Raw genomic sequence first — 15,550 nt, 5'->3', positions numbered from 1 at the left:
TTGAGGCATGCAGTAGTAATCGTAACATTTTACTTTTTAAACTTTGTTCCTGAATGGCATGGATTATAGTTGATCCCTGAGGTGCAAGAAGCAAAGGGAGGGAAAGGGGCTATCTCCCGTGTTCTTTTAGAAATGGGACCAAATCCTGTCTCATAACTAGTCTCCTGCCCAACACCTTAGCCGTTTTTCCTCTCTCCAAGGTACTTTTAGACTTTTGCATAATACCCTCCATGGAAGAAAAGTCATGCCAAGACTACCACGTAAGTTTATTTTACCATAATAATTTGAAGTTTATTATAGTTCTTTAAAGAATATTGAAAGTGTCACTAGAGTTCCACAGTCTCAGAAGATGGTAATTAGTGTCTTCATTTGTCAGATTATTACATTATCTGCTTATGAGTATTTCCGCCTTAGATCCTCACTTTCCCCACAATATTTTAATTGTCTAATAGCATTATGTAGAGTTGCTTCTAGTCTTTATATTTTCTTGGGTAGAATTGCTTGAAGAATGGCCTTCTAAAAGGTCTAAGCGATCTTTTTATCGTTCATCTTTTTCCATGACTATAAGTTAAAAATCAAAAACAGCTTTTTAGATTTATTTTTTACACCAATCTGTAATAATTTAATTTACTTTTCTTCATTATGGAACGATTCAACTTCATTTGAATTACTTAATTTTTAGCAGAATTGTAGGTTTGTGTGTATGATTTGTCAAGAACAATTTTGGGGTCTATATTACACTGTAATTTTTAAAAATTATTTCTACAGATCGAATATAATTTCAGATATCTTCAGTGGCCATTAGAATGCACCAAAAAAGCATCTGCACAGGATGTTACATATGAGCCTCTCACCACCCTCAATGTAAGTCCAGCTTTCATTTTCCAGGTAGTTTAGTTTCTACACGGGTTCTGTGACATTTTGGTACAATAGTTCAGGAAGGGCTCGGAGAGAATTCCAGATTTGTAGTTTTAAGTCTGTCTGCCAGGTGGCCCAACCCTTTATTTTTGTTAGTAAAGAAAGCAATCATTTTCTACAATTGCTATAATTTGGTCCTCTTATTAAAGTTCCACACTCTTGATCACTTTATCCCTCACAGTCACATTAAACCTGCCCCCACCCAGAATGCAATAAACCATGGCCATCACAGGCCGCCCACCAAACACAGACATGCGTACTTCAGAGTTCCCTCCAGTGCACACCAGAGGAAAATGCAGGAGTCGGCATTTTACAGTCATAGCTTCCAAGTTCAGCCAAGCACTGGGCTCCACGCTAAACTCTGGCCTTTCCCAAAAGCTCTTAGATCCTTCCGAAAGAGTAAACCCTAAATGCACAATATGGACCCACATTTCCCAAGAGACTTGATCCAAAACAGCAATTATTCCAAAGAGTGCTTTTACATTTCTAGCAGATGAGGCAATAAAAGCCATACAGTTGGTCTACTTCAATCTAAACCAAGGGTCTCAAACTCAAATAATTGCAGAGGGAACAGGAAACAGATGAGGGGGTCCCAGTCGGGGGTCCCGGTCTAAAAGGACTATGGCTATCAGTTTCAACAAATTGACCCCTTGCGAGAATGGCAGCCCAGGCTTATGCAAACACTGGCAACAATTAAAATTGCGTGCATGCAAGAGAAAACATATTTGAGATTGGATTTGTAAATTGTGGTCTAGGTTCTAGATCTGTGCTGTAACCATGAGCCACATGTGAAAACTTAAAATTAATTAAAATTAAATAAAGTTAAAAAATTCATTTCTTCATTTGCAATAGCCCATTTCCAGCACTCAGGAAGCCTCTGCGTTCTGTGGTTCTCATGTTCAACAGCAGAGATACAGGACGTTTTCATCATTTCAGAGTGTTCCCTTGGACAGCACTGATGTAGACCAATTAATTTTCATTCATCTTAAATGAATTCATTTCCCTACAGGAAAGACTTCGGTACAGACCATGGTACCAGCCATCACTGAAAGTGACATCTAGAAGGCTTACTGAGTACTTGGCGTAGGGAGGAAGCAGAGTCATGTGGACTTTATGCCCACATGCTGGTGATGGCAACTGACTCTCACATTTACCCCCTGCAATGTATTTTAGCTCCGCTGGAGTATATTTTGTTTTGCAGTTGTTATTATGGTTCAGACTATAGCCAAGTGACTTAAAAGTAACTATACTACAGTTATACTTGGAGAATTTTTGTGTAATATGTGGGGTTTTTTTTTAATTGTATTTAAAAACAAGCAATACTTCTATCAGAAAGAGTTTGTCACTACCACCAGGATGAGAATCTTTGTAGCTTTTAGAAAGAAACCGATTTTATATAACATAGACAGCATAATTTACATGAAACAGGCTCGTTTGAATAAAGACACCACACTCAGTGGGCAACATATCGGCACGACTGAATGGTGCCTTAATAACACAGCAGTCTTGGCTTAGTTCTCAGAGAGCCGAGTAGGGTTAGAGCCCATTCTTGGAACTTAGGGTCGTCTTGTCTCAGTCTCCTGCTAGTCTGGCCTAGGAAGATAAATTATCGAGCACAGAAGTCTGAAAATCTAGATGGACTTGTCAGCGCTTAGATCCAGCCAAGGCAGAAACTGGTTCTTTGGGAGCCCCCCGGAAAGGTGGAACATCGGACACGTGTTCCGCAATTCTTTCTCCCTCCTCGGGGTAGAAGGCGTGAGTTGGGAGTTTTCTCTTCGTCCCACTGCCGTATGCTGGGGGATGGGCCATGGCGAGTAACAGCCGTGAACTTTCCTACTGTCTGTGATGCGGTTCTCCTTGGCGACAGGCTCACCTGGGTGCGGAAACCTCTTATCTGGTTTCTGGATTTCTCGCAGAGGCAGTTGGTCCGCGTGTTGTTGCTAAGTTACATCTCCCATCTCTGTGGGCGAAGGAGGGTCTGGGGCTTCCTATCCCATCATCTTGCTGACACCACTTCCTCTATGTATTTCTTAAATAATTAAAAAATTAATTTTGAAATAGATACTAGTAATTCCTAATAATCCATAAAAACTATAATCTACAGGCTAATCCATAAAAACTATAATCTACAGGCTAATTTAACTACTGCTATTCATGTTTTACTATTTAAAATCCTTCTGGAAAGAGCGGTCTGAGTCTCTTCATGGAAAGACCAAAGGTGTAGCTCCTGCTTATTTATTTTTAATGTCCTTTCCAGTTCTAACTTTAAGACTGAAAAGCTTCCGCTAGCAGAACCAATGATAAATGGAAAGAGACAGAGTCGAATACTTGCTTATAGCTTGTGTGTGTGTTTTTTTAAATATATATTCATGATATAATTTTTGGTTTTTCAAATTTTCTAAAATAAACAATTATTATTTTTATAATATCAAATAAAGTTATAAAACCAGCAAACAAAAAGCCTAGTTTATACTCAATAGTTTAATATGATTGTATTTTTTTTTTTTTATCTTTCCCTATTTCTCAGGCAATGGTACAGCATAACCGCATAGAGCTTCTCAACCATCCTGTGTGTAAAGAATATTTACTTATGAAATGGTGGGTATTAAGTATTATTTCTTTTTCATGATGCCTCCATTAAATTTCCTAAGTCTTCTAAACAATTATGTTTTAAGGGTATTTTAATGTTTTATATTTTATTATTTTAATGTTTTACGCTTTGAAAAAAGAGATGTGTCAAAGGCAAATTTTGGCATTAAAAATCCTGATATCGTTTATTTTTGACGTTAAAGGGAATATTTAGGAGTGTAGGGGGGTGGTCACTATATGAGACAAGGAGAAGCACCCCTGGGCCCTGTAGTTTAGTGAGCGATGAAGTGAGGTACGTCTCTGGTAAGAGCGACCAGCTTCTGGTCAGAGATAGGAGCTAATGTCTCTGCCCTTCCATTAACTGGTGAGAGATTTTAAGTAAATCATGATGTACCAGGAAGCTGAGATTCCTTTTCTGAAAATAAAAAAGGCGAATGTGAAGATCTTCTCGGTTCTAAAGTTCAGTGGATTTACCAAATAAATTTCTGAGAGAGGCCGTAACTACTTTTTCCACAGGTATCTCAAGGAAATATTTTGTTGTTGTTGAAATTACTCAATTACGGTTTACTTATAATTATTTTTTAGGTTGGCTTATGGGTTTAGAGCCCATGTTTTGAACCTAGGATCTTACTGTCTCGGTCTCCTGCCTATGACCTTTCTTGTTATCAATATAAAGCCAGGTTTGGCTTTCAACTCAACTGGAATCATCAATGAAACTAGTGATCATTCTGAAATATTAGACACCAAGGTATTTGTCATTGATTTTCATATTTCAAACTTTTAAAATAAAGGATTGTCAAAAGCGTGGTTTTTTTTTCCCCTCTTAGAAATACTAATTCCATAATAAATCTGAAATACCAGGACTTTATTACAAAGAGCCTATAGAATTTACATATGGTAGCAATCTCTCCCAAAATTCTTTATGGAATGAGAGGGAAAATAAATAGGTCAATAAATGAATTTGTAAATAGATTTAAAGGGAATCGACATGTATGAGATACTTGGTTGAAAGCTAAAGTACAGAACTCTAAAACTGGTATACAGGAAAGGCGGTTTGTGGCAGCCAGGGATGGTGGGGGACAGGTGTGATGCTTTGCGGGTGCAGGCTTTCCATCTGGGGTGATGAAAGACGTATGGAACCAGACGGTAGTGACGGTTGCAGAGCGTCATGAATATACGCGATGCCACAGAATTGTACATTTAAAAATGTACGTGTAAAACTTTTAAATGATAAATTTAATGTCACTTGTATTTTACCATGGTGAAATAATTTTCTACATAGGTCTACAGATTCATATTCCTTTAGACTTCAGGTGGCAATCTGACTCTCTCTTAATAAGGACATTATGAAATGAGCGTGTGTTGTCTTTATATTGGCACATAGTAATATTCTGCTTAAAGCGAATCTGGACAGTACATAGAAACAAAGCAGAAGAAAAACAAAATAGGTATTTAATAGTGGAAATGATACAGAAGTAAAAGTGTTGTTTTCATGTATATCTTCCTAATTGCTTGTCTTACACTTTTATTTCAGAATTCCTATCCTATAAAAGTTTGTATGATTTTAGTTTTATTATCAAGTTTATTTGGATATTTCAAAGAACTGGCCCAGATTTTCCAACAGGTAAAAAATACATTTTATGTCTCTAAAGTTGTAAATATTTTAATATGCAGAACATAAATTAATTGATAAAGTATTATTAGTACATATCAATATAAAGTCACTACCTTGATAAATGTATAGATTGGAAATACCAAACATAAACTTTTTAAAATATAGAATTCACATGATTTTAGATAAGCTCTCTGCACTGTTATGGTGCCTTTGATATTTTTGAAACAGAGATGTTCCAGTTTTACTAGGCTATAGTGGGTCTGCTCAGCTACGAATGAACTCTGTTTTTCCTGACAGCAGTTTAATAATTTGCTGACATAATAGTTAGATTTTTAATTTGATAATTTTTAATGTGTTTATAGAATCGTACACTTGAAGCCTGTATAATTTTATCACCAATGTCACCCCCAATAAATTTAATACAAATTTTAATAAAAGAATTTACTTGGCTCAAGGCTCCATTTCAAATGAGTCTTTCTTTGAATTCTTTTCCTAACAGGAATGCTTTTCTTTATTGAATAAAATTTCAAGTTATAATACGATTTGGAAACTTGTACAGCATAAATTTTACTTTATACTCTCCTTTTTTAAACGAGTGAACCAAGTTCAGATCAGACCCAAGAATTATGTAAATTATCTGCAAGTCATTGCTTTGGTTGATAAATGGCATCAATCTTTTATTTCTAAGTCTTTTGTTATCTATTTTGGGGGTATACTTCTTGCGAATTTGGGGGTATTATTTTTTTTTTTATAAGTTATACACCTTTTATACAATACCTCATTTTCTATGAAAATTTCCTTTGTTACGTAATATAAACATGTGGGTATTTGCATGATGATAATAGTGCTTTGCATCTGTTTGATAATATACATTGCAAGTACATATATATGTGTGTGTATATATACATGTATATATATATACTTTCAGTAAATTGTCACAGTTCTGAGAGTTAGACTGTTGTTCCATTGTACGTTAAATGATTTAGGGCATATTACTTAATCTTATCATTCTTTTCATTTTTTAAACATGAGGATTACAGGTAATAGTCTATATTGAAGTATAAAATTATAGGATTTCTCTATCAGATTTGTTTTCATATTTTCTTATTGATACTTATATGGTCTATGCTACATGACATCTTTAAGAACAGGAAGTGACACCAAATCATTATGATAACTGAGTCCTGGCACAGGTGTCGCACCCCCTCAGCAGCAGCTTTAATTCGTCTGCATCCTGAGAAGAGTCCACGTGCACGTGGACTCTATGGGGAAAGCCCAGACACTCATAGACTGTCCTGAGGCATCAGAGTCCTGACGTGCCAGGTCAGCACAAGAGGCTGGGCCACCTCCAACAACGATGTGACCAGGCCTGTGGGTTCAGTCCAGGATGGCAGGTGCTGGCTCCTTGGCGCTAGACTTCTCCCCAGCCGCAACGCCAGAAAAGCGTTGTTAGTTACTGGTTACACATATGTGACCACCCATGAGACGAAAGGCCTTAGTCTCTACATGTGATAACTCTTCATTCTTTCCAACTCCAGAAAAGCACTTACTTTTTGGATAATAACAATGTCACTGAATGGATCATCTACACAACAAGCATCATTTTCGTGTCTCCCTTGTTCGTCGGTATACCAGCTCACGTGCAGTGGCAGTGCGGAGCAGTTGCTATTCACTTATATTGGATGAACTTCTTGTTGTATCTTCAGAGGTAAAACCAGTTGGAATGATTTCCATATCTTTCAGGCATTTTTAATGTCAAAAGAAGAACCATTATAAGTACCATAAGTTTATAATTCGCTCAGTCCTTTTCCAGTTGTTTTAGACTGTGAAGGAAAGGGGGAGGGAGGCTTGGAGTTCAGAGTGTGGATCCGGGCTTCTCTCAACCCTGGCAGTACTGAAATTTGGGGCCAGATAATTCTTTGTTGTGGGGAGCTATCCTGTGCACTAACGAACGTTTAGCAGCATCCCTGGCCTCTACCCACTAGATATCACTATCAACCCTCCCCGACACCGGTGACAATGAAAACATGTCTGCAGATAATTGCTAACTATCTTTGGGGTGGAAAATCATCCCAGGTCGAGAGCCACCAGCTTAGACAAATCTAGATTAACTGTGGGGAGTAAATGGGTATAAAAATATTGGCTAATCTTGTTTGATCTGGTTGTATTTGGTAAGCATTTATTTAGATTAAAACCATCAAAATGAGGCGGTAGGTATGGGGAACGATAGCGATACAAGGGAAAAAGTAAACCCAAAGAATCTAATTCTAGAAGGGAAAAAAGGGCTAAGCCCCCCTGTCTTCCACAATCGCTAATGTAGAGTTAAACGGGTTATGTCACGTAACCTTCACAATAGCGAGAGGTAAATGTTATTCCTTGGTGTATAAAAGATACTGAAGCACTAAGTGAAGTAACTTGCCCAAGATCTCAGCTAGTAAGACAGAGGTAGGCATTTCACCAAGGACTTTCCACCCTCAAGGACCACGCTTTCCCCAGCACGTGGTCTTCACTGCTGTATCGTGAGCACAGAGCTGTGGGCTGAGTCCCAGCCTCTGGACAGGACATGACATGGTGGGAAGAGCAGTGGCTTCAAGACAGGTCCAGGTAGTGCCACTCTCCTGGCTTTGTCATTACCAGTGACTTTGGTGAGTCCCTGGAACTTAGTTTCTAAGATCTCCAAAGTCTCCTTCGGCTTTAAAATCTGGTGACTCCCTTTTTAACAAGGTGTCTTTGCCAAAGGAAAAGCACAAGTTAGGGCCAGATGACCCTCGCTATCTACCCAAACATTTCACAGTGTAGGCTGCTGGGGGAGAAAAAGGAAAGCTCAGGAAGCTGTGAGGTTGGCGAACGTGAACACTGGGTATGTGTCCCGTGACAGGTGGCTTCGGGTGCCTGAGCTCATTCTGTCACTCCCCACTGGGAGCACCAAACAGGTCCTCTCCCGACTCCCCTTCCCAAGCATGTGGCGGCATCTCTGACACTGGGAAGCTCTGATTTCTCCCTCCTCCTGTGGTTGAAGTAATGTCCAGTGGTCAAGTGGTAAAACAATCAAAGATTGGTTGTTGACAAGAAGGAAAAAAAGAAGAAACCAAGCAGGTTCCTGAACAGCTTGAAAATAAGACTTGACTATTCATGAATTCTCATGAGTCCTTTTTGAAAGTAACTGTCAATGATCTCATCCATGAAGACGATTACCCAGTGCGTGACAAACGCTGACACTGATCGAGGTGCACCTGGGTCGGAAAAGTAAATAAATATTTTAATTTTTCAAATTTTCCTAGATTTGAAAACTGTGGAATTTTCATTGTTATGTTGGAGGTAATTATGAAAACTTTGTTGAGGTCTACGGTCGTGTTTGTCTTCCTTCTTGTGGCTTTTGGACTCAGCTTTTACGTCCTCCTGAGTATACAGGTGAGGCAGTTGTGTCAGGGGTTGATTTCGTTGCTATGACTATTGGGAATATATATTTATACTTAAATCTTGATGATGTAGAAAGTTAATAATATGATATTTGAATATTTTAATTTTATCCGATATATTAGCATTCAAATAATTTTTATTTTGGGAAAAAGTATCGTCTTACCAAATAATTTTTTTCATAGTCAAAAAGTTTATGTATAATGCACGATGACTTGTTATATGTGCAGAAAAGATCTTTTTGATGACTTTGCCACCAGTGGTTCTTATCACTGCATTTTAGTAGCTATAGTGCTATGACTTTATATTTTTTAGGCGAGGCAACCCTTCGTTGACCTCACAGATTACAAGGACCTTGTCTGCTTACGATCCCTTATTTTTTTATTTTTCACAACTATAGCACCTGGTCTTCCTAGGTGGTCTCCCGCCCAAATACTAACCAGGCCTGACCCTGCTTAGCTTCCGAGATCAGACGGGATTGGGCTTGTTCAGGGTAGCATGGCCGTAGACTATAATGCTATGACTTTTAAAAATAACTATGAGTTTTATCATTTCATTCTCCGAGAAAAGTTTTCTCATTATGCGCATTCTGCATTTCGTTTTTACCTGTCTTCTCAGGATGCTTTCAGCTCTCCATTGCTCTCCATAATGCAGACCTTCAGCATGATGCTAGGGGATATTAATTATCGCGATGCCTTTCTAGAACCGTTTCTGAGAAATGAATTGGCATATCCAGTTTTGTCCTTTGCACAACTTATTGTCTTCACGATGTTTGTCCCAATTGTCCTCATGAATTTACTTGTAAGTAATTTATCCTTGTACTTCCTGTTTGTCAATCATTTGGGGCATTTAATAATAATTATTCTTGGCCTCCTTAATCTTCCTCCATGAAGGGAAAAAGGGACACCTAGAAAATTCATTCGTTCAACATTCATTTAGTGCCTGGCATATGCCAGGCACAGTGTGGGGCCCAGTGATGCAAAGATGCATTCACTTGGCAAATACTTATCAAGAAGTTCTAAATGTCAGATACTGACCAGGTGTTGGGAGATAATGGTGAACAAAACAGATCAATACCCAGTCCTTACGTGATAAACTAGTCATGGAGTTACGCGGTAAACAAACAACTGTGTAGCATGATGTCATGGGGGTGGTAAATGCTATGAAGAGCTGCAAAGCAGAATAAAGAAGTAAAGATGAATGGTGTGTGCGGCCCGAGGGCGGCAGGGGAAGTTCAGAGGTTAGGGAGAGACCAGGAGTGAAGGAGTAAGAACTCGTCTCTACTCTTGAGTTTCTCATGGACCAGAGTTTAAGTGGGGAAGCGCCTCTCATGCAGGTGCCACATCGACACCAGTCAAAGGCCGGCCCCCCTCAGCAGACAGGAGCGTGCCCTTCCACAGAAAACCTGCTCCGGCCATGAGCACCTGGCTGAGGCAGCAGAAATCATCCCAGGTCCGTGGAGCGTCCCGGCCGCCAGCACACGGCGTGTTGTTTTCTTGATTCATTTTCTCGTATGTGTGCACATTCAATACACTTTTTCTGAGTCTGACTGTGCACCAGGGACTGTGTTAGGCAGAGTTTCTGGAAAGAAAATAATGCAGACCACTAAAGGCTTCAATTCACCTACTTGATACAACTCTCAAGTTTTCTTTTGGTGACCTAGGAAAATAAAAGATGCCACTAAGAATAATAAAGAACGATAAAAAGCCTACACTCGTCTCTTAGAATCACTTATGTTTTGGGAGATATTTACCTAGAGAAGACTCTGGCTTAGCAGGACAGTTTGGTGTCATTCTCATGATCCACACATCCGGCGCCCGCTGAGCGGCCCTACCTGCCCATCCCAGAGGATAAGCAAACCCAGCAGTGCCAAGACCCACCACGTTCTCTGTCCTTCGAACTCTGACTCAGATCATTGGAAGATAGTCTACATCCACCCACCCCCTTTTCCTCCGTGCTTCCAACAAATGTCTGCCTCTTAGCCTATTTCCCGAGAGCTTGTACCCCCACGGTTCCACACCCATCCCACTGCAGGAGACTGAGGAGTCTCCATCTCGGCTCACTTCTCTGTCTGATCCTTCCTGCAAATTGTCACCGAAGTGATATTCTGTTAATGAAAAGCTAGGCCTGTCTGTGGCTCTTTCAAATTTCTTTCTATGACTCTTCAAAAGCTTCTATCCTGTCAAACCCATGAGCACGGCATGCAAAGTTCCTTGTGATCCAGGACTCGCCCTGATGTGACCCGACCCCTCGCTGCTGGCAGTGTTTGCCCAGACACACATGCCCCACACACTCACTGGGTGTGTCGGGCTCTCCCTCCCACTGCCAGGGCTCTGCGCTTTTCCTGGAAAGCCTCCTGCCCTGGGATGACCTTTTCAAAGCTTTCAACTTTCAGCTCAAGCATCATCTCTCCCGGGCAGACTTTCCTAACCAGCTTCCCCACCCCAGAAGCACCCCGGTCTGAACTGGGTGCCCCTTTCTTGTGCTATCATAGTTTTGAGGACACAGATCAAGAGTAACAAAACCGACTTCCTAGGTGGCTGTGAGGATGAAATGAGCTAATACAAAGCACTTGAAACATGACATGCATTTAATGTTAGCTATTGTTAAATAGTAATAGTATTTGATATTAAATAATTTATTGATAACTTAATAAATTATAATTAGACTCATACATTCAAATGGCTGACAAGTGACAAGTCTATGACTCACAGGCTCAGATGTCCTCAGAACCCAGTCAAGTATCTTTGATATGTGAAGTAGAAATAACGAGACAGTTGGTTATGATGGGGGCTGATCTAGAGAGAGTGTTCATCTCAAGGCTTGCCAATTAGAAAACAAAAAACATCATCTGCCAAACAAAACCTATTGCTGACCAGGTGGCCCTCGGTGCTAGTTTGCACATCCGGGAACACACTCCCTGTTCATGTGGCATCTACTTGGTGTGCCTGCTGCGTGCCTTGTCCTACTCTAAGCCCTGGGCATACGGTGGTGACGCGGACAGACGCAGCCCTTCTCTTGCAGAGCTGACTTGGCTTTGAGCTCCTTGAGAGCAGGGATGGCTTTTGTCTCGGGCTGCAGCGGGCTGGAGCTGGTTCAGCACAGACAAGTACTGAGCGTCTCGCAAATAGACCGAGTGAATGCAAGCTCATTTAATTTGGACTGAGTACAACCAAGCTGACCCTTCCCCTCACCTAATGCTATCTAGCCATAGACGTCTAGATGGGGTATTTTTCACCAGCGCCTCACCCATCCTTAAAGGGTACCATTTCCTGCCAAACATATGTAAGATATAAATTCCTTCATTCCCTCGTTTTAATGTTTTGAATTTTCTATGTCGTCAAGTGACTCTTGTTCACGTTAGATGCTAAACTCCCAGAGTTTCCAGCCGTGTCGCCTGGCTGTGCCAACTGCATTTCATATCACATCACTCCCGTCCTCGCCAAAAAGAACATGTTTCAACTTTAAGATGACTGTCAGATTAATTTGTATGTCTTAGCGTTCCATGATGACACTTAAGGTTACTGGAACCAGCAGGTGCGTAGGCTTTGCGGCTTTCTGTAAGGTGTTTTGAGGCCAGTGCTAGTATATTCCATGACACTCTCCCACGGGAGCCATTCTAGGTGAGCCACAGAACTGGTAGTGATTCGACGCCGTGTTGTCCTTCAGATTGGCTTGGCGGTGGGGGATATTGCTGAGGTCCAGAAGCACGCGCTGCTGAAGCGGATTGCCATGCAGGTAAGTGCCATATTTATTCAACACTTGTTGACATGAGCACCGTCCTCATTATTCACGTGTAAGAATAGATGGTGTCTGAGAACACAGCTGTTGAACATGGCGCATTCCCTCAGTGCTGGGAAACCCTGCTGTGCCTGCCCTAATCAAAGGGTCGAAAATGGAAAAAATTTCCTAGAACAATCTCAGCAGAGAACTTGGGAAACTGCCTGAGCCTCTTTTTATGTCAACACGTGGCCAACCAGGTAGCCAGGCCCTGTCTTGTCGGTGGATGAGGGGAGAGGCAGGGGCCAGTGACCGGGCGCTGGTGACAGAGGACACCTGTCCAGCCCAGCTGCTTGGGCGTAAATCAGGACACGGGTCAGTTTTCGTTCGGCTGTACTGACGACTGCTTCTGTGCAGCATAAGAGTTCCAGATGCTCATGCGTGTTTCTTATCCACAAACCCGCGACGCACGTTAGGTGGAGCTTCACACCAACCTGGAGAAGAAGCTGCCGCTCTGGTTCCTGCGCCAAGTGGATCAGAGTTCCATCATCGTGTACCCCAACAGGCCCAGATGCGGCGGAAGGATATTAGTGAGTACACGGAGCGAATGTAGATAATGCGACACCGCCCGGCGTCGTTCGTTGTATCATCCCCGAGGCGCCCTTTTATAGACGTTGAGTCTCGCTGCCCATGGGAAACAAATAATTGTGGTCTAAAGAAAAGAGCATGATGGGAAAAGCGATGGCAGTGGGGAGGTGGGGTGACACCTGTCAGTGGCTTCACACCTCCAGCGTTAAATACGTAGGTCCCTGTGACAGCAGACGGGTGGGCGGGCCAGCTACACCCTTAAAGTATCTTTAATACGGTGCAGGTTTACCTTGTTTTTCCTAATCACGTGTCACTTACATATATACGCAGATACATGTGTGTGTCTATGTGCATACATAGGATACACACGTACCTATTCACAGATACACGCACATGCGTGCACGCACACACGGGGAGTATACGGACAGAAAAAGTGTCAAAGGCCAAGCCAGGCCACTGCATTATAGTGGAAAGGGACCATATACGGGAAAGGGACCAAGAGTCAGAAGCACTGGACACTAATCCTGACTGTCCCTGGGCCCCCTGCTGTCTCCATGACGAGTCTGAGTTCTCCGCAGGTTAATTTCCCGTTGTGCCTGTAACACAATGAAGTCAACCTAAGCGCAGCCTCCGCTTTGTTCTGATCTACGCCACCTCCCTATCCGACTTCACTCGCAGCCGTGGTTGTGGTTACCACCTGCACACAGACGCCCGGTCAGCATCCATTTCTCTGGCCTGGAGCTCTCAGAGTTCCAGGTCCCAGTTTCCAGATGTCACGTACACCTTCACTGGGGTGTCTCAGATGTCCCGCAACTTCAGCATGTTCGAAATAAGCTCATGCTCTTCACTTGTCCACTGTGCCCCTCCCTCCCGACACCCCTACAGGGGAAGAGTGAAAAAGCCCCATCTTTATGCCACTTAATGGCCACACGGATTCGTTTGCCTGTGCAGGGTGTCGGCCTTGGCATCTGCACCCCCTTTTCCTCTCCCTCCACTTCCGGTCAGTCCCAGGTTTGGCCTTCTGACTGCCTGGGTGGCCTGTGCAAGTGGCCGTCTTCTCTTGCCTGGACTCCTCATTCCTGGTCATTTCACATCTGCCTTTGACCCCCTCAGAGATTTTTCCATGTGTAATTCAGTTATGTTGGATAATGGTGCAGAACAGTTTTAGAAAAATAACAACTAATCCTGTATGAAATACCATCACTTATGATGGATATATATATATATTTTTTTTATTTGCATGGCTTGATTTTTTTTTTTAATGCCTGGAAAAACTTTTTTCTTTTTTCTTAAGTTTATTGGGGTAACATTGGTTAATACAATTATATAATTTTCAGGTGTACATTATAATTTGACATCTATATATTCAATTATGTGATTACCATCCAGAGTCCAGTTTCCTTCAGCTACCATATATTTGATCCCCTTTGCTCATTTCACCCTCCCTCTACCCCCCTATATTTGACTCCCTTTACCCTGTCTGCTTCTTCCCTCCTCCCCCATGCCCTTCCCTCTGGTAACCACTAGTCTATAGTCCATGTCCCTGAGTCTCTGTTTGTTTCTCCTGTTCATTTGTTGCTTTTAGGTTTATATCTCACATATAAGCGATATCATGTGATTTTCGACTTTTTCTGTCTGGCTTATTTCGCTTAGCATGATTATCTCGAGGTCCATCCATGTTATCGCAAATGGCAGTATTTCATCTCTTCTTATGGCTGAGTAATATTCCATTGTATATATGTTCCACAGCTTCATTAGCCAATCATCTATCGTAGGACACTTCGGTTATTTCCACATCCTGGCCACTGTGAATAATGCTGCTATGAAAATATCTTTTCATATATGGGTTTTCAAGTCTGTGGGGTAAATACCCAGTAGAGGGATTGCTGGATCATATGGTAGATCAATTCTTAGTTTTTTGAGGAACCTCCATACTGCGGATGAACATTTTTATGAGACAATATTAAATGATTCAGTTAAACCTTTTCCTAAACAATCCTCTACTTCAGTTAACCCCTCCTACATTATTTATCTTGTACTGTCCTCTATTATAATATGCATGATTTTGCTATATTGCTCTTTACATGTCTGCTTCTCTCAAGAGACCGTGAGCTCCGTGAGGGCCACGATGTGTTCTAGAATATTTGTGCTAGCATGCCTGGCTCAGTAGCTGAATTATAGCACGTGTTTAAGAAATAGTTCCTTAATTGAGTTTAACTTGACTAACTATGAATTCTTTATCCCATAGCGTATATTTCATTTTCTCTGTCGCACCCAAGATGCAAGACAAGAAATACCAAATGTTGATACATCTTTAGAAGTAGAAATATTGAAGCAGAAGTACCGGTATGTATTTTTCCTTTTCTCTGTGTTTGAGAAACTTAAAACTCTTAAATAACGATGCGTCGTGTAAGGTTATGTTGCATATTTGGGTTTATCTCATGTATTAAGGCATGCTTTAACTGACTGATACTGCTGGTAGATTGAAAATCATGAGAGATATTTTTAGACCCAACAACTTATTTGCCAACCAGTAGCGTAAGCTGCATTCCTCATGAGCCATCTGAATTCATACACTGAAACTGAAAGTTTTTGAGGATCCCCGGAGGAGCTATCTAGTATACAGTGGTTGAGCGCGAGGTTTTTGGGGTTCATCTACCTGAGTTCAAAGCCCTGCTCAACTATTTGCTAGCTGTCTGACCC

General features: G+C 41.4%; 1 protein-coding gene, 1 long non-coding RNA gene and 1 pseudogene across 4 annotated transcripts in view; 1 reads left to right on the top strand and 2 right to left on the bottom strand.

Annotated features, from left to right (window-relative positions):
• The window catches only part of TRPA1 (transient receptor potential cation channel subfamily A member 1), a 42,556-nt gene that overhangs the window by 26,514 nt on the left and 492 nt on the right, over window positions 1–15,550 (top strand). Inside the window, exons 16-26 of the mRNA XM_039841860.1 lie at window positions 201–260; window positions 769–864; window positions 3,446–3,516; window positions 4,093–4,255; window positions 5,042–5,131; window positions 6,661–6,830; window positions 8,404–8,533; window positions 9,158–9,340; window positions 12,209–12,277; window positions 12,736–12,849; window positions 15,096–15,193. Of these exons, the coding sequence (XP_039697794.1) occupies window positions 201–260; window positions 769–864; window positions 3,446–3,516; window positions 4,093–4,255; window positions 5,042–5,131; window positions 6,661–6,830; window positions 8,404–8,533; window positions 9,158–9,340; window positions 12,209–12,277; window positions 12,736–12,849; window positions 15,096–15,193 (1,244 nt within the window). The remainder of the gene's footprint in view (window positions 1–200; window positions 261–768; window positions 865–3,445; window positions 3,517–4,092; window positions 4,256–5,041; window positions 5,132–6,660; window positions 6,831–8,403; window positions 8,534–9,157; window positions 9,341–12,208; window positions 12,278–12,735; window positions 12,850–15,095; window positions 15,194–15,550) is intronic.
• Window positions 8,931–9,049, bottom strand: LOC120585673 (uncharacterized; annotated as a pseudogene).
• The window catches only part of LOC120585485 (uncharacterized), a 124,515-nt gene continuing 118,300 nt past the window's right edge, over window positions 9,336–15,550 (bottom strand). For all 3 annotated transcript variants that reach the window (XR_005648341.1, XR_005648340.1, XR_005648345.1), the window contains one exon: window positions 9,336–10,120. This is a non-coding gene — a long non-coding RNA (uncharacterized LOC120585485). The remainder of the gene's footprint in view (window positions 10,121–15,550) is intronic.

This window comes from Pteropus medius, unplaced genomic scaffold, assembly GCF_902729225.1.
Source record: "Pteropus medius unplaced genomic scaffold, Ma_sr-lr_union100, whole genome shotgun sequence".
In the NCBI taxonomy this organism is placed as follows: Eukaryota; Metazoa; Chordata; class Mammalia; order Chiroptera; family Pteropodidae; genus Pteropus; species Pteropus medius.
The sequence above is the reverse complement of the archived record's forward strand: the minus strand, read 5'-3'. Positions and strand labels throughout refer to the sequence as shown.